Source organism: Orycteropus afer, unplaced genomic scaffold (assembly GCF_000298275.1).
Source record: "Orycteropus afer afer isolate SDZICR_OR568_19922 unplaced genomic scaffold, OryAfe1.0 scaffold00256, whole genome shotgun sequence".
NCBI lineage: Eukaryota > Metazoa > Chordata > Mammalia > Tubulidentata > Orycteropodidae > Orycteropus > Orycteropus afer.
This window is the reverse complement of record NW_006921843.1, coordinates 4,351,831-4,377,816: the sequence shown is the minus strand read 5'-3', so window position 1 is coordinate 4,377,816 and position 25,986 is coordinate 4,351,831. Positions and strand designations below refer to the sequence as shown.

At 41.2% G+C, this 25,986-nt stretch overlaps 1 protein-coding gene across 1 annotated transcript in view; it reads right to left on the bottom strand.

Moving 5' to 3' along the window:
• TRPM1 (transient receptor potential cation channel subfamily M member 1) overlaps positions 1-25,986 on the bottom strand; it is a 219,368-nt gene that overhangs the window by 127,950 nt on the left and 65,432 nt on the right. The window contains exons 11-15 of the mRNA XM_042782188.1: positions 16,563-16,736; positions 15,517-15,651; positions 12,964-13,014; positions 7,016-7,156; positions 6,064-6,093 (exon numbers count right to left, since the gene is read on the bottom strand). Coding sequence (XP_042638122.1) covers positions 6,064-6,093; positions 7,016-7,156; positions 12,964-13,014; positions 15,517-15,651; positions 16,563-16,736 — 531 coding nt within the window. The remainder of the gene's footprint in view (positions 1-6,063; positions 6,094-7,015; positions 7,157-12,963; positions 13,015-15,516; positions 15,652-16,562; positions 16,737-25,986) is intronic.

Genomic DNA, 25,986 nt, shown 5'->3' with positions numbered 1-25,986 from the left:
CCTATTTTGGTCATGTTGTAAGAAGGGACCATTCCCTGGAGAAGGATGTCATGCTTGGTAGGGTGGAGGGTCAACGAAAGAGGGGGAGGCCTTCAACGAGATGGATTGACACAGTGGCTGCTATGATGGGCTCAAGTATAGCAGGGATTGTGGGGCTGGCGCAGTATCGGGCAGTGTTTTGTTCTGCTGTGCATGGGGTCGCTATGAGTCCTAAATGACTGGACGGCACTTAACAACAACAACAACAACAACAGTGCAAATACTGGTCTCTCCCTGTCCGGAACAAAGAAGAAGGAAGAAAATCAAGGACACATGGAAACAATTAATCCAAGGGACTAGTAGATCATGTGAACCTCAGCCTCCGTGATCAGGAGAGCCAGATGGTGCTCAGCTACCATTGTCAATGACTCAGAAAGGGATCACAATAGGAAGTTCTGGATAGAGTGGGAAAAAATATGGAACAAAACTCAAAATAGTAAAAAATAACCAGACTTACTAGTATGATAAAGACTGGTGGAATCCCTGAGACTATGGCCCTTAGACATCCTTCAAACCTGGAATTGAACTCATCCCCATGGCTAAAATTTCAGGCAAACACAAAAACAGGCCTATGAGTTGAAAAATAACACCAGGGAGGTACTCACTCCTTAGAACAATCAAACATACAAGATCACAAGAGCAGAATTTTCTCAGGGATAAAGCTAAAAAGGCAGGAAGGATAGGAAAGAAGGACAAATGGAAATGGTGAACAAAGGGAGGAAGTGAGAAGAGTGCTGTTACATTGTGGGGATTACAATCAATGTCATGAAATAAAACATATATGAAAGCCAATTTGCTAAAATAAATAAATAAATAGAAAATAGAAGTAAAAGAAGTTGGTTGATAAAGTAAAAATGAGACTGAAATATGTAGGTAAGTGTAGTTAAGAAACAAAAGAGAAGATATGAATTTAAAAATTGGAACAAGGAATGCATATAAGTAAAGATATTGACAAGATTGAAAAAATTAAGAGTACTATGTAAAAGTTTGGGAGCTCTGGTAGCATAATGGCTAAGGCACTTGACTGCTAACCAGAAGGCTGGCAGTTCAAACCCACCAGCCACTCCTTGGAAGGAAGGTTGGGCAATCCTACTTCCGTAGTGATACTGCCTCGGAAACCCAAGGAGGGGTCGCTATGAGTCGGGGCCGACTTGACGGCAAATAACAACAACAACAACAATGTAAAAGTTTATACTCATGAACTTGAAAGTTTAGATGAAATAAATTATTTTCCAGGAAAATATAAATCACAAAAGTTGACTCTTATACAAGTTATTATAAAGGTAGTAAAATCCAAGAAAAGACAGTTGCTGTTGAAAAAATTTCAACTCATAGTGACTATGAAACATACAAATGAACCTAACTTATTGCTATCGAGTCGATGGCATCTCGAATCAAAGATACTCACTTAATAAATGGGGTGGAGTCCAAGCTATTTAAAAGGCAAATTCTATCCAGTCTTCATGGGACAGATAATCCATATAACATAAAGAACTTGGAAAAATATGGAATTTTGGGACGTTTCATACCATAACCCTTATTGCAATACAACTCAAACAACAAGATACATCAAAACTAAAGGCCAGTCTTAATTGTGAATGCAGAATTGTTCCACTGGTCTATTTGTCTATCGTTGTACCAGTACCAGGCTGTTTTGACTACTCTGGCTGTATAGTAGGTTTTGAGACTGAAGAGTGTGAGACCTCCTACTTTGGTTTTCTTCTTCAGTAGTGCTTTGCTTATTCAAGCTCTCTTTCCTTTCCATATAAAATAAATGATTGTTTTTCCATGTCCTTATAGAATGTTGATGGATTTGTTATACTTTTTTGAGGCTATGTGCATATGATGTTAATGGTTTCTTTGTTCTGCTTAATTTTCTGTGCTGAGTTCTTTTTGTTTATGGATTTTCTCTTTTGTATCCTTCACTGTTGATTTTGTATTAACTGAGTCTTTTTTATCTTCTTCTTTGTTATGGGGTGTAGATTTATGGATTTTTTGTGGTTACTCTGAAACTTACATTTATTTTCATAAGATCAAAAGTCTGCAATATCTTGATGTAGCCTTGACTTCCTCTCTGTCTGGAAGTTCTGTAACTACACCATTTATTTTCCCCTTTTGTTTTGAAGTTGTTGTGGTTTACAGACTGACATCTCTGGTTCTGTTTTCAGTTTTGTGTTATTTTTGAGAATTCTTTATCTGGGTTGGTATCTTGTTGATGCTGTTGTGTGTCTTAATCTCAGGTTGTTGTCTGATGTCATTGGTTTTCTGTTAAAAGGACTCCCTTTAATACTTCTTGAAGGTTGGTCTGGTTTTTACAAATTCTGTTCATTTCTATTTATCTGAGAATGTCCTTGTTTTGTCATCACATTTGAAAGAAAATTTTGCTGGATACTTGATTCTTGTGTGGCAAGTCTTTTCTTTCAGGGTTTTATATATGTTACCCCATTGTTTTCATGCTTGCATGGTTTCTGCTGAAAAAAATCAGCATTTAGTCTTATTGGTGCCCTTTTGGGCAATCTACTTCCATAATGATACCACTTCAGAAACCCAAGGAGGGGTCACTATGAGTCAGATCTGACTTGATGGCACAAAACAACAAGAACAACAATGGTTATATTTCATTTTTTTTTCATGAGCTTCTCTCAGAATTCTTTCTTTGATTTTGGTTTTGGAATGTTTGATTATATGTCTAGATGACTTTCTCTGTGGTCTATCCTGTATGAGGCTTGTCGAGCTTCTTGGATGGAAACTTTTTCATCTTTCATGATATTAGGGAAATTTTCTATCAATAAATCTTCAAAAATTCTCTCTGTACTTTTTTCCCCCTCTCCTCTGGAATTCCTATTACAAGTAAATTATTCCTCTTGATATTGTCCCACATAACTCTTAGCTTTTGTTCATTTTTCTTTGTTCTTTTTTCTGATCTTCCACAAACAAATGAGTATAGAGGGATTTGTTCTCTATCTTGCTGACTCTTTCTTCCACTGATTCAATTTTATATCCTTCCATTAAGTTACCTATTCTTGATTTTTTTTGTTGCTAATCTTATGGTAGGAGCTCTGGTAGCATAGTGGCTAAAGCACTTGACTGCTAACCAGAAGGCTGGCAGTTCAAACCCACCAGCCACTCCTTGGAAGGAAGGTTGGGCAATCCTACTTCCGTAGTGATACTGCCTCGGAAACCCAAGGAGGGGTCGCTATGAGTCGGGGGTCGACTCGACGGCACATAACAACAACGACAACAACAATCTTATGGTTGTTGTTTTTATATGGTTTCTAATTGTCTATTTATTTTGTCCTTGTATTGTTTTCCTGAATTATTCTAAGGTTTTGTCTGTGTTTTCCTTGATCTCTTTGAAGATCCTATATAAAAGTCTTTTGAATTTCTTATCAAGTAGTTTGATTACCAAGGATCTCTGATGGGTAAGGCATTTGGCTGCTAACCAGAAAGTCAGTGGTTCAAACCCACCAGCCACTCCGTGGAAGGAAGATGGGATGTAAATCTCCTGTAAAGATTTTCAGCCCTGGAAACCCAATGGGGGTCTCCATGAGTCAGAATTGACTTGATGGCAGTGAGTTTGGTTTGGTTGGGAGTTCAATTACCATTTCTTCTTCAGGAAAGTTTTTAGCCTTTTTATTTTTATCACTTGCTTAAGACATCTTATCCTGTTTCTTCATATGATCTGTTATTGTCTCCTGTCACCAAGGTGTTAAGGTGTTATCTATTTATGCATTTATTGATTGATTGTATGTTTGTTTTGTACTGATTTCTTGTTTTCTTTTGTTTCAATAGATCAGAATGGATGGGACAGGTATGTTCTGCTAATTGCTAGTCTGGTGGTATGGCAGCACTCACCAGCTGTTGCTGGGTAAGCAGGGCAGTGATGGGCCGGATGAGCATGTGTCATTGTTTACTGGGCATGTGGAGCAGCTGAGGGTGGACTGGGGAAGTGTACACGTCCACCTGTTGTTGGTCCAGCAATGGTGCTCACTGGCTGAGTGAGGTGGCAGGCAGGGAGTGTGGTGGGTGACTAGAGGGGGTAGAAGTGCTCTCTTCTGCTTATTAGCGGGCAGGGCATCAGGTGGGGGTGGGGGTGGTGGGCAACTAGAGGTGTAGGAACACTCTTTCCTGCTTGTTGTTTGGGTAAGGTGGAGGGTGGCAGGGTGTGGTGGATGACTGTGGTGTGGGTATGCACACTGCTTCTCACTGGGTGGTCAGGGCAACAGGCAGGGGTGTGGTGGGTGACTGGGGATGCAGGAGTGCTTTCTGCCACTTTCAGAATGGGCAGGGTGGTGGGTGAAGGATGTGGTGGGCTACTGGGGGTGCAAGGTTCTTTCTGCCACTTGGGTGGGTTGGTGGCACAGCAGGTGGGAGGATATGATGGGCAACTGGCAGTGCTAGAGTGCTTACTGCGATGTGCTGGGTGGCACAGTGGCAGGGGTGGGGTGACAGATGGGACTGTGTGTAGGGGAAGGGGGGACTTGTACTTCTGTCCTTGAGTGGGCAAAGAGCAGTAATGGGGGGATTTCATGCCACTAATCACCAGGAGGTTAGGGTATGGGGAGTGCTCCTTGGTCACTGGGTATGGGTGCCTGGGCACTTTCTGTTGGCTGCAGCCAGTAATCAGGACCTGGCCCCAACCAAATGTGAAGAGGAGGGGGCTGCCTGGAATCCAATCAGGTAGGGGACCTCCTATTGACACTCTATGGATCTATTACTCCATGTACACCACCTACCCTAATGGTCAGGGACTGCTGAATAAGTTGTCCTGTCTCTAGATCCTGGCTCCCTCTTTGTTCTGCGGACTCAGGATTCCTGGAGCGATCATCCTTTTTCCCGTACTTTCCCTCTTTAAATCTGGTTCCTGTCCTGCTTACCTTGCTTCACTCTGGGTATATCTACACAGTTTCTCTGTCTCCTATTGTGAATTCTGTGACACTGCCTTATGCTCCAAACCTGGAATTGTTGCTGGCTTTGTCTCAAGAAGGCTACACTGTGCTGGGCCAGCTGGTGGAGCACCTCTGGTATCTCTGCTTGTTTGGTGTTTTTGTTCAGTTTCTTCTTCCAGTCAGTGTTTAATATAGTTCTTTATCTTTGCATTTGATGCTGAAGGTTCTCAGGTGGTTAACTGTATTTGTTGCACTTGGTCTCTCAGTTGTGTCTGACTAAACTGTTAGCTTGGGGCATCTCCCCCTTGCTCTTGGTTTTAATAGAAATAACCCCAGTGCTTCATACTCAATACTAGGCTTCCTCTTGCTATAAAATACACATACATTTAATCATATCAAGATAGTTTTTTTTTTTTTTTTTACTTTACCATTATCTTTCTTGTGCTCTAATTTTTTTAAATTGAGAAATATGTTTTACATTTTGTCACATTCCTTTTCAGTGTCTATTGAAAACTAATCATATCACACTCTTTTCCTTTTTTGACTTATTGATATGATTTAATATATTAAAGAGTTACTTCAATAAATTATATTTTCATTCTTAGAAAACTTTAGTTGTTTAGGACTTTAAAAACACATTCTATTAAATTGATATTATCTGTGATTTTTGCATGTGTAAGTAGCATTATTTTTTAGTTTTTGGTTTAATCTTTGCTTTTAAAAATCATGGTTTTTGCTAATTTTATAAAATGAATAGAGTAGCTTTTACCTTTTCTTCTTGTTGGTGTTGTTGTTATGTGCCATTGAGTCAGACCCGACTCATAGTGACCCCTCCTTGGGTTTCCAAGGCAGTATCACTAGGGAAGTAGATTGCCCCATCTTCCTTCCAAGGAGTGGCTGGTGGGTTTGAATCGCCAGCCTTCTGGTTAGGAGTCAAGGGCCTTTACCCTTTCTTATGTATATGATTCTTTCATGTAATTTGGATAAATCATCTAAGTAAATTTTGGTGAGTAGCACAGTGGGTTTATACCTGAAAAACAAACTTGTTCAAATTTTGTTACACAAATAAAAACTAAGATGATTACATGTATCTCTTTAAGATATCATAAAATTATTGAAAAGAATTCCTACTTACTTCCATTCCCAGAAGCTTAAGAGCTTTAGGCTGCATAATAAAAAGGGAAAACATGTCAGTTTACACAGATAACTAATGTTAATAGTAGTAATGTTAGTAGAACATTAGTGATATCAAGGTTAGTAGTAAACATAATAATAAATTCAAAAGTAGCTATCATTAATAATTAATGACAATATCCAAGGAAAGGAAATATTTAATATAAAAACTCTGTTTCTGTCAGCAGAAGTCAGTTGAGGAGAAAGAGATGCACAAAAAAAGACCCTTATTCCAGGCAGAACAAAAGGAGTTCTGGATAAGAAATAGAGACATAGAGCTATGGGGCTTTAAGTGGAAGGCACAGGGTCATTTCAGGAAGGGCCTATCATTTGAGATGGGCTTGCAATAAGTAGATTTTGAAAGGTCCTGATGGGGGAAAGACATGGCAGGCACATTAACTCAATTTGTGTGGTGAAGATAAGAGTGGTTCACCACGATGGGGTAAGGATGGATGATGGAGAGCCTCACATATTGAGATAACAAGTTTTACCATAATTTTCCAGGTAGTGGGGAGCACTGGGAGATTTTGAGAAGGGCAAATGCTACTATGTCCCTTGCTTTGGAGGATTATGAAAGATACAGGGGTAGGACAGATTGGACATGGCAGAGAAGGCAGCATGGGAAATCCAGCAGAAAGGCTACTATGGACAAGGAAAGGAAGGCAGATGCTGTTGATGGGTTGTGCTGTCGGACTGGTCAAGTGAGTGAGGGAGAGTGACTTAATGTAGAAGCCTGAGTGTCTTCCAGAATTGTTGAGGCTTCACACCAAAGAGTCACTGGAGGAAGAGGAAAGGCAAGTGTGCTTGGGGTGGAGTGATGAGCATGGTTTTGAACACGCTGAGTTATTGAAAAAGACAAGGAACCCAATGTGATTCCAGAAAGCATGAAACACTACAGTTTAACTTAGTTCTACCCTTTTTGGTCCAAACAAGTTGTTGTAAAGGGTCCGAAAACTTTTCCTAGTGTAGTTGCAACGGTAGGCTCCTCCCATGAGGTACTCGAGCACAAGCCCTATGTCGATGAGGCTGATGTGGTAATCAGGTGGAAGGTTTCCCTGTAAGAAAGAGGTTTGGTCTGAGTACCTGTAAGAATACATTTTAAAAAGCCAGTTACCTTTGAGTCATCTCTGACTAATGGCAATCACATGTCAGAACTGTGCTCCATAGGATTGACAAAGGCTGATTTTTTGGAAGTAGATCACCAGGCCTTTCTTCCAAGGCACCGCTGGACATGAACCTACAACCTTTTGACTAGCCACCAAACATGCATTAATTGTTTACACCACCCAGGGACTCCAAGAATATATTGGCAATGTGGAATTCACCACACATCTCAGGCATAACTTATCATTCCCAGCCCCAAGTTGGTAGTTAATATAAGTCAATGGAGAATTAAATGATATTCAGTCTACTGCCATGTGATTGAGGAGGAAAATTCATTCATTAGAAAGCCACACGTCTGTAGGGTAGAAGGCTGGGAATGTTTCACAAACTTGGTTAGGGTGGTCTGTAGTTAAAATGTGTAAATGCAGAGAAAGTGGTATTGTACAGCTGCAATGAGACTTCCTTTGTAAGAGTAGTTTAGTTCTGATGAGAAGATGCTTTGGTAGTGCTTGCAGGGCTTGGAGTTCAGATTTCATGCAAGAGGTGGAAGAGGCAGAGTAATAGGGGGAGGACTTCATGAGGTAGAGGGTGGACAGAATATACCTGGGACTGGGGTTTTTCAGGTGAAATGCTCTGCATGATGCCTGGGGACTCTGAGGGGCCCCTAGGTCTTCAGTAAGAACATAAAAACAGCAAGCTATTTATGGTGATTGGGAGACAGTGAAGGGGTAGAGTTTTGCATTAAAGTTGAAGAAGGTCTGCTGAGACAAGTTTGGCATATTTGGGGAGAAGGGCAGTCCAAGAGAGATTGACACCTGAGAGGGCCCTGAACAATACAAGATGGATCTTGCTTGCAAAAGAACTCTTTGGAGAGAACCAAAGTTCCTTGTTGAGCAGTGCTCTAGGCCAAGAAATAACACACCTAACACCTGAATTCATGGTAACATCAACTGGAACCCATTAACAAGTACAAAAACAATTCCATCCATCATAGATTAGACATGTTCTTCCTTGGTCCTTTGCATGTATCCTTGCACATAAGCACTAGGTATATAAACCAACATCCAGAACTGCCCTGTGTGGACCTCTACTACTGTCTACTCAGTGACATTCAATGCTCCCTTCTCTGTCTGTTGTGAGAATCTTGGCATTGACCTCTGTTCCCTAATAATGGCTTGTCTGAGCAACATGGCTTTTGCTGCCTCTTTTTTCAGAATCTGACCTGTGCTCCCTCAGAGGTACTCCTGCCGCTGGTTCCAGTGGGGTGTGACACCCCCACATTTAGAAGTAACTCATTCAAGAGTGGGGCAGAGCTGACCAGCCCATTATAGGAGTTTTTGCTAGATGCTGTTTATTGTCCAGAGTCTCTGGGTGTTGCATATGATTAATGTACTTGGCTGCTAATGGAAAGTTTAGATATTCAAGTCCACTCAGAGGCATCCAGAAGAAAGGACTGGGAATCTATTTCCAAAAGATCACAATTCTACTCTGACGCTCGTGGAGTCCCCATAAATCAGAGTCAACCCAATGACCATGGGTTTCTTCTGTTTTTTTTTTTTTTCTAAATTTATAAACAAATTATTTTGTTGTTGTGTTGAGAATATATAGCAAAATGTACACCAGTTCAACAGTTTCTACATGTACAATTCAGTGACACTAATTACATTGTTCAAGTTGTACAACCATTTTTCTCTTTTTCTGAGCTGTTCCTTCCCCATTAACAAAACTCACTGCTCCCTAAGATTTCAATCTAATCTTTTGAGTTGCTGTTGTCAACTTGATCCTTTATACATGGTTCTCAAAAGACCATAATGCTCAACACAGAGATTTTTACTAGTTAAGTTAGACTATTGTCTGGTTTTAAGAAGACTTCAAGGGATACTTTTGCTTAAGGTTTAAAAATTAACTCTGGGTAATAGTTTCAGGAGTTCATCTAACCATCATGGCTCCAGAAAGTCTGGGTTTTGTGAGAATTAAAAATTCTGTTCTACATTTCCTCCCATTTGATCAGGATTCCTCTATGGAATACTTGATTAAAATGCTCTATAATGGTAGTTGGGCACCATCCAGTTCTTCTGGTCTCATGGCAAAGACAGCAGTTGTTCATGGGGGCAATTAGCCACATATTTCATATAGTCTCTTATTCCTGATTCTTCTTCTTTTGCTCCAAGTGAATAAAGACCAGTTGTTGTCCAATGGCTGGCTCTTTGCAAGCTTAGAAGACACAATGAACTAGGCAGTAGAACAGAAGCACTAAACATGTTACATGGTCAATTAACAGGGATGTCCCATGAAGCCATGAGCCTAAACCTCCAAACAAAGAACCAAATCCCATGAAGGTTTTGGTTGTACATAAACTTCCTCAGCACCTATTTTTTTTTCTTTTTTTTTTTTTTTGTCATTTTGAATATATCTTTCACAAACTTTTGAAAATTCAACTTTTTACAGGTGTATAACCTATTGACACCAATCACAATAAGCAACTGTGAACCCTTAACCAATGTGATTTTTCCATCAGTATTAACCCTTCCTTTTTCCCTCTGGTAACTACTAATAAAATTTGGTCTTTGTACATTTGCTTTTGCTTTTATATAAATGAGGCCTTTGCATATAAATGAGGTCATATTTGCCCTTTTTGAGTGACTTTTTTTTTCACTCAGCATAATGTCTTCAAGCCCCACCCATATTGTAGCATGTATCAAGACTTAATTTCTCCTACTGGTTCCTACTTCATTTCTCCCACTTTCTGGGGAGAAATCAATTGTATTCCATTGTATGTATATTCCACATTGTCTATCCATTCATCTGTTGATGGGCATTTAGGTTATGTTTAGTTTACTTTGTACTGCTCTAACAGAAAAATACCACAAATGGGATGGCTTTAACAAATGAGTCTATTCTTTTACAGTTTTGGAGGCTAGAAGTCTAAGTTCAAAGTGCCAGGCTCTAGGGGCTAGGTGGAAACCCCTCTTCCTTGGCCTTCAGGTCTACCTCTTGCTCCTGGCCCGTGCTGGAGGTGTCTCTTCACTCAGGCAGCTACTGGCTGCTGAGGCTAACAATACCAAGGTCAATAAATAAAATGGCACAGTCCTGATATTACCAAACCACACAGCAGGCCACTGGGTCCATTAAGAGTCCCAAGATCATCAGACAACATGGTAGGCTGCTAAAGAATGACTCGGCTACCTGCAGGATTCAAGTGTGCCAAAAGCTGCAGATCATTCCCAAAGCTTCTCCTTATATGTGGAAACAGACCACATCCCTAAGGCAACTGCTCAGCTGCTCACAGCAGATTCCACCATGGAGTTGATTGACAGTCTCATCATGGGGAATAACTACCACCAGCTGCCTAGCCACTCAAAACCAGGCCCAGCCAAGTTAACGCATAACCTTAACTACTACAGCTTGTTTCCACCTTTTGGTTATTGTGAATAATGTTGCAGTGAACACTGGTGCACAAGTCTCTGTTTGAGTCTCTGCTTTGAAGTCTCTTTGGTATACAGCTAAGAGTGGACAGACAGTCATATGGTGGTTCAATTTTTAATTTTTTGAGGAACTGCCACACTGTTTTTCACAACAGCAGATTTGCATCCCCACCATTGTTGGATAAGGGTTTCAATTTATCTACATCCTTGCCAACATTTGTTGTTTTCTGTTTTTAAATCTTAACCATCTTAGTAGTAGTGAAATGGTATCTCATTGTGGTTTTGGCTTACTTATTGATTGGTTAATTTGATATTGCTGATACAATGGTGATAACCTAGGGTCCATCATATGATGATTACACATCCAAAATGTCCTTCTTTAAATTAGAATTAGCCACATTTACTATGTCATTCATTCCTATCTCAAGTGTTAGCCCTGTTGTGATCTGTGACTGTGTGTGGGATTTTGCATAGATAAAGAAGTTCAGCCATGCTCCTAAGAACTTTGCTCTTGTGCAGAGAGGAACAAAATTATCAGCTCCAAAGTAACAACATATGCTGCATACAAAGGAGGAGAGGCCCAATTCTGGGGTGCAAGTGGGGAATGAGAAAGGGTCTCCCAGAACAGAACCTTCTCAGTGGCTGTGGCTGGTAAAGCAGGAAGTGCAGAAGATGAGGTAAGAGCACTGTGGACATAAGCAAGGCATGGACCAGGATATGTCATGCACCCTTGAGAGTTAAGAATAGAGTGTGGTGGGGACGTGATGGGGCTGGGAGGTAAGGTGGGCATAACAAGACTCCAGAACAGTGGGAGTTTCTTGAGGTGAGCTTACAGCCCACAGTGGGGGGACTTTGAAGGATTTGAGCCAGGAGTCCCATGACTGGGGATTTTGGAGAGAGTGGAGCTGGAGGAGGGAGGAAGATAATTAAAACCATTCAGGTAAGAAATAGTTGGGCCTACATCAGGGTGTCTGTAGTTCTTAAATGTTTATACTTCTGAACCTATCTTCTCTAAGGAAAATCAGATCACAAGGTCACAGGGTCTCTGATGTCTCTCTTGATTTCCATATCTACTGATTCTGCTCCAATTCAATGAGTTTGTAGAAGCTAAATTCTCATATTATTAGAATTATGCATTAGTCTGAAATACAATCAAATTAGCCAGGACTCTGACTTAAAACTATTCTATCATTGAAATTATTCTCTCTTGCTCAGAATATTAATAAATGCTGAACACTTTGCTTGCCAGGGACTTTATTCTAGCAAAATGAATCACTTTTATATTGTTGTGGTTAGCTGTCTCTGAGTCTCCTCTGAGTCATGGAGACCCTGTGCACAGATGAAGAAAGGCTGCCAAGTATTGCTCCATTCTGATAATCAGTGTGGATTGGACTGCTGTGATTCATAGGGTTTTCACTTGATGACTTTTGGAAGTTGGTTGCCAGGATTTTCTTTCTAGTCAGTCTTAGTATGGAAGCACTGCTGAAATCTGTTCAGCATTGTAGTAATGAGCAAACTCCCACTGACAGACAGGTGGTGGCTATGAATGAGGAGCATTGGCTGAGAGTCAGTCTGAGTCTCTGCAAGAAAGGCAGAACCATCAATGCCTCATCCACTTTAGTTTAGCCTGATCTAATCCTCTAGCCCGTGGCTACATGATTCAAGGAACACCAGGATCAAACAATGAGTGACAAGGCCCTACAAGAGCTCAAATTTTAAGTAGTTAGTAGCAATATGAGAAGTGGGAAGAAAATGTCTATCACTTCATAAGGGGGAATACAAGAGGCAAGAACAATTGTTCTAATCAATGACACACACAGAGAATGGGTTGAGGCACCTTCTGCTTCTGGAAGGAGGTATCGTGATTAACTGAATGACAGATTTCAAAGAGGATCTATAACAAAATCCTTCATTGTCTGATAATGGCACTTCAGGTGATCAGTACAATGGCCACTTCACTTGGCTATTGCCCCTGTATTGGTAATGGTGCCAAGACTCAGCATGTACCTATCATGGGTAGGGATGGACTATTTATTATTTATTTATTTATTTATTTGTTGTGATTTGGGAGAAGATTTACAGAGCAAATTCACTTTCCATACAGCAGTTCACATATACTTTGTCTCGTGTCATTGACCACAGTTTACCACAATGCAACAGCTCCCCTCCAACTTCCTCCCCATAGGGGATGGACTATTTTTATGTGAGAGGAGTACAATATCTCTTATGCCTCAAATAATGAAAATCTACACATCTTGAAGGTAAAAATTGCTTTTTAAAGAGGTTTTATTAAAAGATACCAATTGGTAGGTATTATAAAACAGTATACTGACCTTTTTGACATCTCTCACCAACAGATGAAGTGTGTTCGGTGGACCCAGCCTCTGCAAAAGAAGCATTCAGCAATATCAAATATGTTTTTCTTTTTAATTCTTGGAGAAAAATCTTACCCTTCTGTATAGAACCAATGAATTATAACAGCTGGACAGGACCCACTATGGGCTTGTTTTGTTGGTTTCTTTCTTTCCTTATAATTTTACTGAGGTGAAATACATGTAAAAGTTTTTGCCAATTCATCCATTTTTATGCATACAATTCAGTGATATTAATTATTATTGTGCGAAATTCCCAGGGAGGCTAAAACTTCTTCATGCATAGGTAACGAGAGTCAGAAAAATTTCCCTGGAGGTGCAGGCAGTGATATGAACATTTATTCAGAATAGGAACAAAGAGAATCAGGAGGGAAATGATTTAAAAGATAAAAAGAAAGCAGGCTTACAAACATTGCTAGCAAATTCAGAGTCCAGTGGCAGTGGTCTGGGATGGATCCAAGATGACCGCTAACCCCTCCCATTTCATGGGGATACTTATACCCGAGTTTGAGGAATTGGGGATGTGTACTATGTGACTGAGAATGGAAGGCTTGTGTGACTGGATTCAGACTCCATGGTGCCAGGTCATGATTGGGAGGGGGCCCTGAAACACCACCTGTGTGTACTCTGATAAGATACTGCTGGCTAGCAAGCTTTATTGCTTAAAACTATGCTAAGGACAAGTTTATACATTACAGCAAAGGTGGTTAATACCTGATGGGGCGCGGGGAGTAGGGGGATACTGGACAGGGAGGGAGAAGGAAAATGGCTTGCAATTCTTACAAGCGTGGCTAAATAAGATGGAATCTGAGATCCATTTTGGGGGTGGGATTGCAGTTACTGACCATACAATTACTTCTTTACATGTTATGCACCCATTACCACTATCATCCTTAACAGAAACTCAGGGCTTGCTAAGCAATGACTCCCTTTTTCTCCTCTCTCCTCCTCTGGTAACCACTAACAAACTTTATTCTCTATGCCTTATTTCTTTTAAAAGGCATAACTTATTGTAGCTAAATGTCCAATACATTACAATAAATGCTAAAAAACTTTTTATTGAATTATTTAAAAGTATACCTTTGATGTATAATATTGTGTTAAAAATTCACAATCAAGTTTTTGCAAATAATTGCAAAGTTTTGCAAATAATTACAGAGGGCCATTTATACTATTTAAAATGTTAGAACATGGAAGGAAATGTAAATCCTCAAAGTTCATATTGTAATAATAAACCAAGAGGATTTCATTCAAATACTTCCATTCTAATACAATAGAGCTTATTCCTGTGAAAACTTAGGTCTACATTTTTTCAGTGAAGTCTGGTGAAAAAAATGGAGTTACAGGAAGCAAATGGGTGCTCATCTCTGGTAGCTTTTCACTCTGCTAATGAGTTATGAAGCTAAAGTCTCTTTATGAACTATCATTCATACATCTAGGTGGTGCAAACGTTTTGCACTCAACTATTAACCTAAAGGTTGTGGTCTGAATCCCTCTAGTAGTGGTTGTTACTTGTCTTTGAGTCAGTTTTGCCTCATGACAACCCCAGGTATTCAGAGTAGAACTGCTCCATATTTTTAAGGCTGTGACCTTTTGGGAGCAGATTTCAAGGTGCCTTTGGGTGTGTTTCCACTAATAGTAGAGCACTTGACCATCTGTGCCATCTGGGGATTCCTCACTCAGTGGTACTGCAGAAATAAGGCCTGCTAATCCGCTTCTCCCTAAGACACTTGCCTGCTAACCAGACGGCTGGCAGTTCAAACCCACCAGCCACTCCTCGGAAGGAAGGTTGGGCAATCCTACTTCCGTAGTGATACTGCCTCGGAAACCCAAGGAGGGGTCGCTATGAGTCGGGGCCGACTCGACGGCAAATAACAACAACAACAACAACAATCCGCTTCTACTAAGATTGTTGTTGTTGTTATGTTGTTATGTGCCGTCGAGTCGGCCCCGACTCATAGCGACCCCTCCTTGGGTTTCCGAGGCAGTATCACTACGGAAGTAGGATTGCCCAACCTTCCTTCCGAGGAGTGGCTGGTGGGTTTGAACTGCCAGCCGTCTGGTTAGCAGGCAAGTGTCTTAGCCACTATGCTACCAGAGCTCCCTCTACTAAGATTACAGCCAAGAAAACTCTATGGACAATTCTATTCTGATAACACATGCGGTCACCATGAGTTGGAATCAACTCAGTGACAACAGATTTGTTTTTTTTTTTTCTTTTTTCATATATCACACCCAGGTGTTCAACAAGTATTAATACTGCTCCAGAAGGGGGTGTCTGGTTCCAGACGGGCTGTTTGGCTGGGCAGGATGATAGCTCATAAGAATGTGAGTAGTGTGCGGCCTGCACCAGGTAAGAAATAACTGGATGCCATGAAATATTGGCCCTCCCAGCTGAAACCCTGCCCCAGTTATTCTACTCTCACCAGGGCCCACTTATTCATAATATACACACATTATACCTTCATGTTATTGGCTAACTCCTCTCTGGCCTCCTCCTTCTAGAACACTCACTGTATTATAGAGCTCTTCCAGCCTTGGTATGGTGAGGAAGTGCTGCATGTTCACTCCATTTTCAATCAGAAGCTTCACAAAGTCAACACGGTCTAACACTAGAGCATCCAGCATTGCTTGCTCCAAAGCATTCACCTGCAGAAGCCCAGGAAACAGGGCTGTGAGAGCCACTCAGGGACACGAGGCAGGGAGAAGATTGGAAACACCACAGGAAGGGTATTCTATTTCCTAAATCCTGAAGTATTCTGAGCATTGTTCTCTTGCTCTTGTCATCCATCTCCCCTCCTTCTTCTCATCTGGCCCCTATATATTCTATCAAGGTATCAACATTTAGAAATGATTTTCTCCTTTCAAAAACAGATTGAAGAGAATTCAAAATTGCACAATAATGGTGTTGCTCACTCCAGTCTCCACAGTTTGCTTCCTTAACTGAGAGGGGCACTTACGGCAGCCTAGCACACATTATGTTTTCATGGCACTGTGTGTGGGTTGACCTCAATGTGCCTGCTACACATAGGTTACTACAGAGCCCCAGTGCCCTCATTTTTCTGTCTTGGCAGTAGCAAGGCCAAGAACTGCTCTATGATGTACTGGCTCCAGCCTTCATCCAAGACAAGAGCTATTATCACACACACTCAATAATGGACCTTATCTTTTAAAAAGTCTAGCCCATTGAATTGCATTTATTAGATAATATTGGTCTGTTTCTCATGTTTTCATGAATCAAACATTTGCATGTCCATTTGGCAGAAAGAGCTACCATTTAGCAAGTTTAGCAGGATGTCCACTCTTGGTGGAAACACTGCCCCAAAGGCAGGGTCATTGAGGTTTTATCAGCCTGACAGCTATATTGAAGGCAGATATGCAGCTGCCATTACCCTATCTGAAATATGGATGTTGTCTTCTCAGTCCTTTATCACTGCTGTCCTGGGACTCAGGGTCCTGGGTTGAGACTAAAGCAAAGGAGACAAGAACTGCCCCTCCCCTTAGAGAAAGATGGCAGTGCAAATTCAGTGATCCCTATTGTCCCAAGATTTCCCACATACCCAGTTCAGTAGCTCAATCTTCCGGGGGTCAGTTTCCTCTTCCACTTCCTCTTTCACTTTCCCCTTCTTTTTGCCTTTTCCCTTTCCTCTGCCGCCCTTGGTGGTTGCTGTGGGTGGCTTCTTCTCCTTTTCTGTGATCTTGTTATTTGTTGGGGGTGCTAGGCTTCCCAGGGGCTGCAGTAAATAGCAAACAAAGTTTGGAAAAAATGTTAAAGCTGTCCCTCACCCAAAGACAAGTGTACTGATTCCTGCCTCCTTGCATATACATGCGTGGCCATATATATACATCTGCATATGCACTTGGTCACGGCAGGCTTGTCTGGTTGCTGTAGAAAGCTCTAATATCATGAATCATTGTTATTTGTATGCAAAAATAAACACTTGACTTGAGGACACAGTTTTGCATACTGTAAATAACTGGCATTTTCATTGATGTGTGTTTTTGCACAAAGGAAAGGACAATGAAAGTTAAGTGCAAAGGCACCAAAGATAGAGGTGCTTACAGATGTCTAAGGATAGATAGGATAGAATGATTGTGAAGGGCTCAGAGACAATAGATATAACCCCAGACACCTATGCTCAGACATAATACCTGGCTGGAACTTATTGGTGGGTAAAGGAGATCTCCTGGGGGTATTTGTTTCCTAGGGTTGCTGTGACAAACAGCCAACTGGCTTGTTCTTTAAACATCAGGTATTTATTCTTATACATCTTTTGAGGCTAGGAGTCTGAAATCAAGCAGGGCTATGCTTCCTCTGAAGCTATAGATAAGAATCTTTTCTTAGTTCTTCCAGATTCTGGTTGTTGACGACAATCCTTGGTATCCCTTGGCTTGTAGATGCATCTCTCCACTCTCTACTTTTGTTGTTTCATGGTATTTTCCTTATGTGTCTGTCTGTCTCTGTGTCTCTTCTCTTCTTATAAGGACAGCAGTCATAGTGAATTAGGGGCCATCCTACTCCACTGTGACCTCATGTTATCTAATCACATTGAAAAGACCCTATTTCCAAATAAGATCACATTTTGAGGTCTGGGAAGGACATGAATTGCAGGGGGAGGAGGGACACACTCTTCAACTCAGTACACCTGGGTATTACCAAGATATATGCAATGAGGTTACAGACTGGAAAACATTAAAGGAAAGATGTGCTCTACTCTAGAGAATTGGAAAGAAAGCCCCTGTCCCCTCAGTTGAAAAATCCTTTAGTATCCATGGAGAACATGGAGACATTGTCCTCTGACTCAGAGGACTAACATTTAAACAACATTTGACCCCTCCAGTTGTTTTCCTGCCAGACTTCTCTGAGAGTTGTGCCCACAGAGCCTCCATTTCCTCATGCCCTCTCTCTCTTCTACCACTTTAGTGGCTATTTGTCCATCCAGCCAAAGCCTCACCTATCTATCCATAGCTCTGGTAAGGCCACTGACCAGCCACGTGCTGGCTGTCTCCATGACATTTTCTGTCCTCTTGCTGGGTTCCCATCACATGTGACTACTGCCTGCTCCCTGCTCCAGATTCTTCTTTGGACTCGTGTGGTACCACACATTCCTGGTTTTTCTCTTTTTTCTGCTGCTTCTTAGATTCAGGTTTCAGTGTCAAGACTCTCCAGGGTGCTGTTCTCATTCTTATTCCCTTCCAACTTTACTCTCACTGGACAATTTCATCGTGGTTCACATAGCTGACCACCATTTCTTTCTCGCACCTTCTCATTTCTAGCTTCAGTCTACCTCTCCAGAGATCCCATAACTCTCCTTTGGGCCATGTCTGGAGGAAAGTCCTCCTTGCAATCTCAAATATGATTGAACTGTCACCTGCTGGGGATGTTATAGAAAACATTTCAAACACTGAATGGGTTATTGGGTATACTGGAAAACTTCTCATGTCCATACCAAAAATCTTCAGACCTGGATTCACATCCTGAATTCAAATGCTAGCTTTTACATTACATTAGTTTTCTATTACTATGTAACAAATTACCCAAAATTTAGTAGCTTAATACAATACACAATTATTATCTCACAGCTCCTGTGGGTTAGAAGTCAGGAACAGCTGGGTCTCTAATGTAGGGTCTCACCAGGCTGCAATTAACATGTCAGTTGAGCTGTGTTCTCATCTGGAGGTTTGACTGGGGAAGAATCGAATTCCAAGATTACTAAAGTTTTTGGCAGGATTCATTTCATTGCAGCTCTGAGACTCAGGATAACTTATTTTTTCAAAGCCAGTAACAGAGAGAGAAAGAGACAGTCTCTAGAGTAAGTTTGCTAGCAAGATGTAGTCTTATATAATGTAATGCACTCACTGGTGACAGCCCACCTTTGCTATATTTTACTGGTCACAAGTCTCACCGACACTCAATGGGAGGGTGTGAACACCAGGAGGTGAGGATCAAGGTGGTCACTTTAAAATCTGTAACAGCTACGTTAGCTGAATGAACTTGTCAAAACTCACTTAACCTCTTGGACTACCAATTTTTTTAATCTATCAAATGACAATCAATCCAATAATATTTATGTATTTGGGCATATGTGATAAAGCACAATATACAACACAAACATTAGGGATTGCTACAAATTTCTGCTTTAGATTTTATGATTTGAGTTCATAGTTTTACCAAAGCAGGCCCTACATCCAGAGATAGAAGCTGAATAAATACTTCTTGTTCTGAAAAGTCAGTACATTTCTTTCTGTTTCTAAAATCTCAGTGAGGCTGGCCAAGATTATGTTGTTGTTGTTGTTATGTGCTGTTGAGTTGGACCCAACTCAGGGCGACCCCTCCTTGGGTTTCCGAGGCAGTATCACTAGGGAAGTAGATTGCCCCATCTTCTTTCTGAGGAGTGGCTGGTGGGTTTGAACCACCAGTCTTCTGGTTAGCAGTCAAGTGCCTTAGGCACTATGCTACCAGAGCTCCCTGGCCAAGATTACAGACTTTATTTTTAAAGTGACCAGTGGTCTGAATGTTACCATGCCTTACTCCTTGGTGCGTAAACTGAGTTTAGCCTATTTTTCTTCCAAAAAAAATGTTAGTTCAAGTTCTTATGATTCTGTGTAGCTAAATATTTAGATATGTTACTCAGACATATCGATCGTTATTCTCTTTCTGCTGTTGTATTTTCAACATGTTTTAACAAATGGTTTTGTTGGGGCAGTTTTATTTTTACATTTAATGATAAAATATACAGATCAAAGAATTTTGATAGTAAAATATTACATACATGGACAATATGTATAAAGTTTCATGTTGTCTGGAAATTCTACCACAAGTTTTCAATTATAGGAAGTATTCTAGAAAGGCTATAAATCCACAAGTACATAGTTTCTTAAGCACTTTAACCATTAAAGGAAGATTTGGAGAGCAGATACTCCATTACAGGGAGACACAGAAGGACTTTCAGCTCCAGGATGCAGTTTGAGCATATGTTTCTTGCCTGTCTTCCCTCCCCAAATACCACTGAAATGACAGCAAAAACTATGAAAAGAAAAATTCCATTTTGAGGAGAAGAGGCAGACCAGAATTACTAACAATACTTGAAATACTGATAGGAGCAGGCTGATGGCTAAAGCCATGGAGAGGAAGCCGAAACCCAAAACATATAATGTAGAGGTTGCTGTAGAGGTAGGATAGTAGGTGGAGGACACAAAGCATGGTGATTAATGGAAGGAAGGTCTACAGAGCAGTAGATCACTCATTCCTTCGCACACTCCATACCATCACCCTGTGGGTGCAGAGGAGCTGTATTCCAGACCTTCACCCCCAGGTAGAAGATAGAAAAATGTCTGCTGAAGGATTGGAAGGACCTGCATAGGGAGGCCCAGGGACTTGTCAGCCTGCTGCCATCTGCACATGACAAAGCAAAGCTATTAAGAATTCCTAAGTTGGAACTTCTTATTAGTCCTCCAGGCAGGAGAAAGTCATGTTTCAAAATAGGCCTCCCATAATACATAAGCAGTCTCACCCCTCATACTTTTTTTAGTGTTTTGGGTGAAAGTTTACAGAGAAAATTGTTTTTCCATTCAATAATCCATAAACATGGTTTTGTTACATTTTTTGCAACCCCCAGATTGTAACAGCATTCTTCCCACTTCCTCCCTGTGTCCACCCTTTCCCTTCCTCCATCTTTCCCAACTCCTGCCACCTTCCTAGCTTTATTCCTGGGCAAATCCTGTCCCCTTGATATCATATGCTTGATTATTCTAATGAGTGCATACCCTCCTGATATTACTGTTCACCTTATGGGCCTATCACTTGGCTGACAGTTGAGTCATGACACCCTTCATTCCTAAATGTGGTTGGACAAGCAAGGATCTTCAACACTGGAGGGAAATTCACAACACAGTAGAAAAGGACAAAGTGAACAACAAGAGCAGCTGACCAGGAAGAAAATACAGATTATGCAGGTAATAGAAGACAACTTAAAAAAAATTCAATTTAAAGGGGATCTATGTAGGAGATCCTTGATTGAGAACAATGTGAAACAAAACTCAAAATCATTTGGAGGAAAAAAAAAGGGGGGGAGGGGCGGGGGACCAGGTTTGCTGGTCCAATAGAGCCTGGTGGAACCACTGAGACTATGGCCTCTTGCTGCCCTTCAGATCTGGAATTGAACTCACACCTGTGGTTTCCAGCCAAACAAAAGACAGGCATATGAGTTGAACATCTACCTCAAGTAGATACATTCCTTGGAGAGAACAATCATGGGAGAAAGAAGGGCTGCTTATGCACAGGGTGACAGCTTAGGGGGCAGGAGTGCATGGAGGGATGGACATAGGGAAGAGGTAACTATGGGGAGGAAGTGGGAGGGGAGCTGTTGCATTGTGGTAAACTGTGGTCAATATCATGAGACAAAGTACATGTGAATCGCTGTATGGAAAGTCAATTTGCTCTGTAAACCTTCACCCAAATCACAATTAAAAAAAAAAAAAATCAATTTATATCCTCAGAGATTCCATCTATGAGATGAATACAGGCTGATATGAAAATAGAACAACTGAGGAACATGAAAGCTTTCTTAGATATTAAAAGTATGATTGCCTAAACTTAAAAAATTACTACAAAATCTAAATAAAAAGTTGAGAAGTTTTAAAAAATATACAGCAAAATGGCAAAGAAATAGAAAAGAGAAAATGCAGGGTCAGTCCAGGGGGGTCCACTATTTGCTTGACCTATACAAATTCCAAATGAAGACACAAAGAAAGTGGAAGAAGAGATACTTGAATAAATGATAGAAAAAAATTTCATAGAACCGAGGAGAAACTCAGGTTTTTGGCATAAAAGGGTCTTTTGACAGCCAAATGAATGGATACATGAGTGGGCATATGACTGCTTGATTTTGTATTCTCTATATACTTATATTTTTTTTGTTGTTTGAAACAGAAGACATGTCTTTGTGAACTTTCAAAGCACCAAAGATAAAGAGCAGATCTTAAAAGATATCTGAGAGAAAATAATTGCTCATCTATAATTGAATGAGAATCATATGACAGCCTAGTGTGTGGCAGGCTTTTATCAAACATGGAAAGCCAGAATGGTTATCTTCCCACACATTTTTATGATAAAATTACTGGAAGACATGCTTCAGCAAATTGAAAAAGAAATCAGAAAGAGAGGGTGACATAGGATACAGGAAGAAATGGACCAATCTCTGACAGTGAAGGGTTGTCCAGAGCTGAGAACTGTGTAGCTGTTTCTGAGAACATTCAATTCAGGTCAGATGGGGCCAGGTTATCAAAGGGCTCTGAAAGATCCTTCAAGAAGAAAGGGGATTGGTTGGACGGTCAAAAATGGCTGACTAGGCAGAAACACTATCCAGACTTTCTACAACAAAGACTTGAGAAATCAAGTGAAATGGATATGGATGACAATCCTGGTACCCAAAGTGTCAAAGGAAAGGATAAGGAAGTAGATCAAATACTGATGAGAAGAAGAGACTGAAGAAAAATAGTGAAAAAAGAGGCATACAGAGCAGTGAACAGCCAATCAACACAGTGTGACCGGTCTGAATTATTGTGAGCAGTGCTTTGATCAGAGCAGAAACCAGAACTGGCTCTACTTGCTCAGGACTGCACCAGCACCCACATTGGTGAGTGGTGACCAGAGAGGGGTGATCTCCCCCTTACCTTGCACAAACTCCTGGTGAACAGAGATGCAGGCCCCCACCCTCTGCCACCCAGTGGCCAGTCAATCACTCTGTCCCTCACTGCCACTGCTGTGCTGTTTTCAAAAAATTTTATGATTTGGGTAAAGTTTATAGAACAAATTGGTTTAACATTCAACAATTAATTCATACAAATTTTGTTTTGTGACATTCATTAAAATCCCCACAATGTAGCAGAATTCTTCTCACTTCCTTCCTACATCTACCATTTCCCTTCATCCTTCTTTCCCATCCCTTCCTGCCTTCTTATCTTTATCCCTGGGCAAATGGTGCCCTTCTTATTATGTATTGTTGGTTGTTCTAATGAATGTGTACCTCCCTAGTACTACTGTTCTTTCACCTTATAGGTCTGTCTATTGTTTCACTGAAACTGATCCATGAGGTAAGTTCAAGTGATAGTTGGAGCTGTGTGTCAACTTGGTTGGATCACAGTTCTGTGTGGTTTAACAATTGTGGTGTGGGTTATTCCAATGATGGGATTGGATTTATATATTTTGAGCATCCAGTCTGTTGAAAGGGAGTTTCCCTGGGGGTGTGGCCTGCTTCCAATATATTTATGGACATCCTGGGAAAAGAGACACTCTTCTGTGGATCAGGATCCTGTTGTGCTGCCTGCAACTGTCTGTAAGTGAACAATCTACTATTCAGCCTGGAGATCTTGGATTCATCATTTATTGGAATCAACAGCCAGTATACTGCCCGCCAACCTTGAGCTCATCAGCCCCTGCAGCTGTGTGAATCGGGAAAAGCCTCCAGCTTGACATTTGATTCAAGAACTTGGAACTTGCAAGCTTCTATAAGTGTTTGAGCCATTTTCCTAAGATAAATTTCTCTTTATATGTATATATAAGCTTTGCTGGTTTTACTTCTCTGGAGAACCCAGCCTAACACATTTTGGAACCATGAATGGGGTGCTGCTCTGACAGACACCTAAAATGTGGAAACAGAAGTGGAATGTGTCCTTAACCTGAGACCCTGGCAGAGAGACCCCAGCATATAGCATGAGAGACAGCAGGAGCAGAGCCCAGAGACCAGCATGAGAGATGGTAGTAGCAAGCCCAGAGACTGGCATTAAATAGCAACAGGCTTACCAGCCCATGGAGAAGAAAGCCAAGTGCTATTGGTTAGGTGGCTTCCTGGTGGAGAGAGTTGCCTTCGGGCATTAATTGGTAGAAGAAATCAGCATGAGATGGAGTAGCAGGTTGTCTGGCCCACGGAACAAGAAAGCTGAGTGCTTTTGGAGCAGGAAGATTTCCAGCAGAGTGGGTTGCCCTTGGGCATTAATTGGCAGAAGCAGAGAGACCAAGGAAATGGGAAGCAGAGCTGCCTCAGCCTCAAGGGTAGGACGATGGCCTTTGGGGGTGGAACCACCACCACCTCCTAGGTTTCAAAGAGCCAGATCTTCACCAACTTGGTTCTGGAGTGTGAGGCTGCTTGTTCATGTGAGTCAGTGGGATTGGAGCCATAGCCACTGCCCAAGAGTGAAGGGGCAGGGCTACCATGCCCAGAAGGTAGAGGAACAGGGCCCTTCAGGCCAAGGGGGTAAGGTCACCATTCAGAGGAACTGGGGGACTGGAGCCACCCAGTGAAGGAGATCTGTACAGATGCAACCCATTGAAGATCTGTACAGGTGCCAAGTTGACAAGGTGTGTAATTGTGGTACTTAAGGTTGTGTGTCAACTTGGTTTGGCCTGGTTGAGTGGCTGGGCAGCTGGTGGTAGTTATTCCCCATAAGGAGACTGGCAATCAACTCCATGGTGGGATCTACCACAAGCAGCTGAGTAGCTGTTTAGGGATGCGGTCTGCTTTCCGTATATAAGAAGCAGCTTTGGGAATGGTCTCTATCTTATGGCACGCTTGAACCCTGCATGTAGCCATGTCATTGTTTAGCAGCCTGTCATGCTCTGCCGACCTTATGACTTTCAATAGACTTGAATTACTGGCCTGCCATGTGGTTTGGTAACATCGGGACTGTGCCATTTTATTTATTGACCTTGGGCTTGTTAGCTGCCTGAGTGAAGAAAAGCCTCTAGCTTCAGTGGGCCAGGAGCAAGAGGCAGAGCTGAAGCCCAAGATTGAGGAGCATTCAACCAGCCCCTAGAGCCTGGTACTTGGAACTCAGACTTTTAGCCTCCTGAACTGTAAAAGAATAAACGCCTGTTTGTTCAAGCCATCCCATTTGTGGTATATTCTTGTCAGAGCAGTACTAGGTAACCAGAATAGTTCAGTTCCATGCTTGAAGGCTATCTAAGGCCCATAGTCTTGGGGGTCCCACCACACCCTATCAGACAAGTAAGCCTAACCATTTTTATGATTTTGAGTTTTGTTCCATATTTTTATTCCACTCTATCCAGGACCTCTTATTGTGATTCCTTTAAGAGTGGTTAGCAGTAGTAGCTGGGCACCATCTATTTCTTCTGGTCTCAGGGTCATGGAGGCTGGGGTTCACATAGTCCATTAGTTCTTTGGACTAATTTTTCCTTGTGTTTTTGATTTTCTTCACTTTTCTTTGCTCCAGACAGGGAAAGACCAATAGTTGTACCTTACATGGCTGCTCACAAGCTTTTAAGACTGTAGTTGCTACTCACTTAAAGTAGGATGTAGAATATTGTCTTTGTCAATGATGTTATGTCAGTTCACTTGTTGTCCTTCAAGATCTTGAGCCCCTAAGGCCAGCAACTCATTTCCTCAAGGTGTTAGGTTATGGTTAATCAGTTTTCTTAATTTTGCTCCTTGTATGCTCTCCTACATTCATGGATATATTTGCAGCACATATAAATACATATATAGAAATATCCTCTGTGAAATCTATATATATATTTATGGTTGCAACCCCATTCACTTTTCCATTCCTGTTCAGTTTGAGTGTCTATCTATGTGTCCACTTGTAGATTATTGTTAATACTGTTATTGTAGTTGTGTAGGTAACACTATAGTTTGTATGTAATTTTGTTTTTGGCAGGTGCTGTTGAGTTGACTCCAACTTGTAGTGACTCTATGCACAACAGAACAAAACACTGCCCAGTCATTTGCCATGCTAACAATCTTTGCTATACTTGAGCCCATCATTGCAGCCACTGTGTCAATCCATCTTGTTGAGGGTCTTCCTTTTTTTTTTTTAATTAGTGCATTTTATTGAACTTTAATTTATGTACACTGAAATACACAAAACTAAAGTGACATGGCTCAATGCAGTTTTTCATTTTTTTTTTTTTTTTTTCAGTTAATTAGGATTTGGGTGAAGATTTACAGAGTAAATTCACTTTTCATA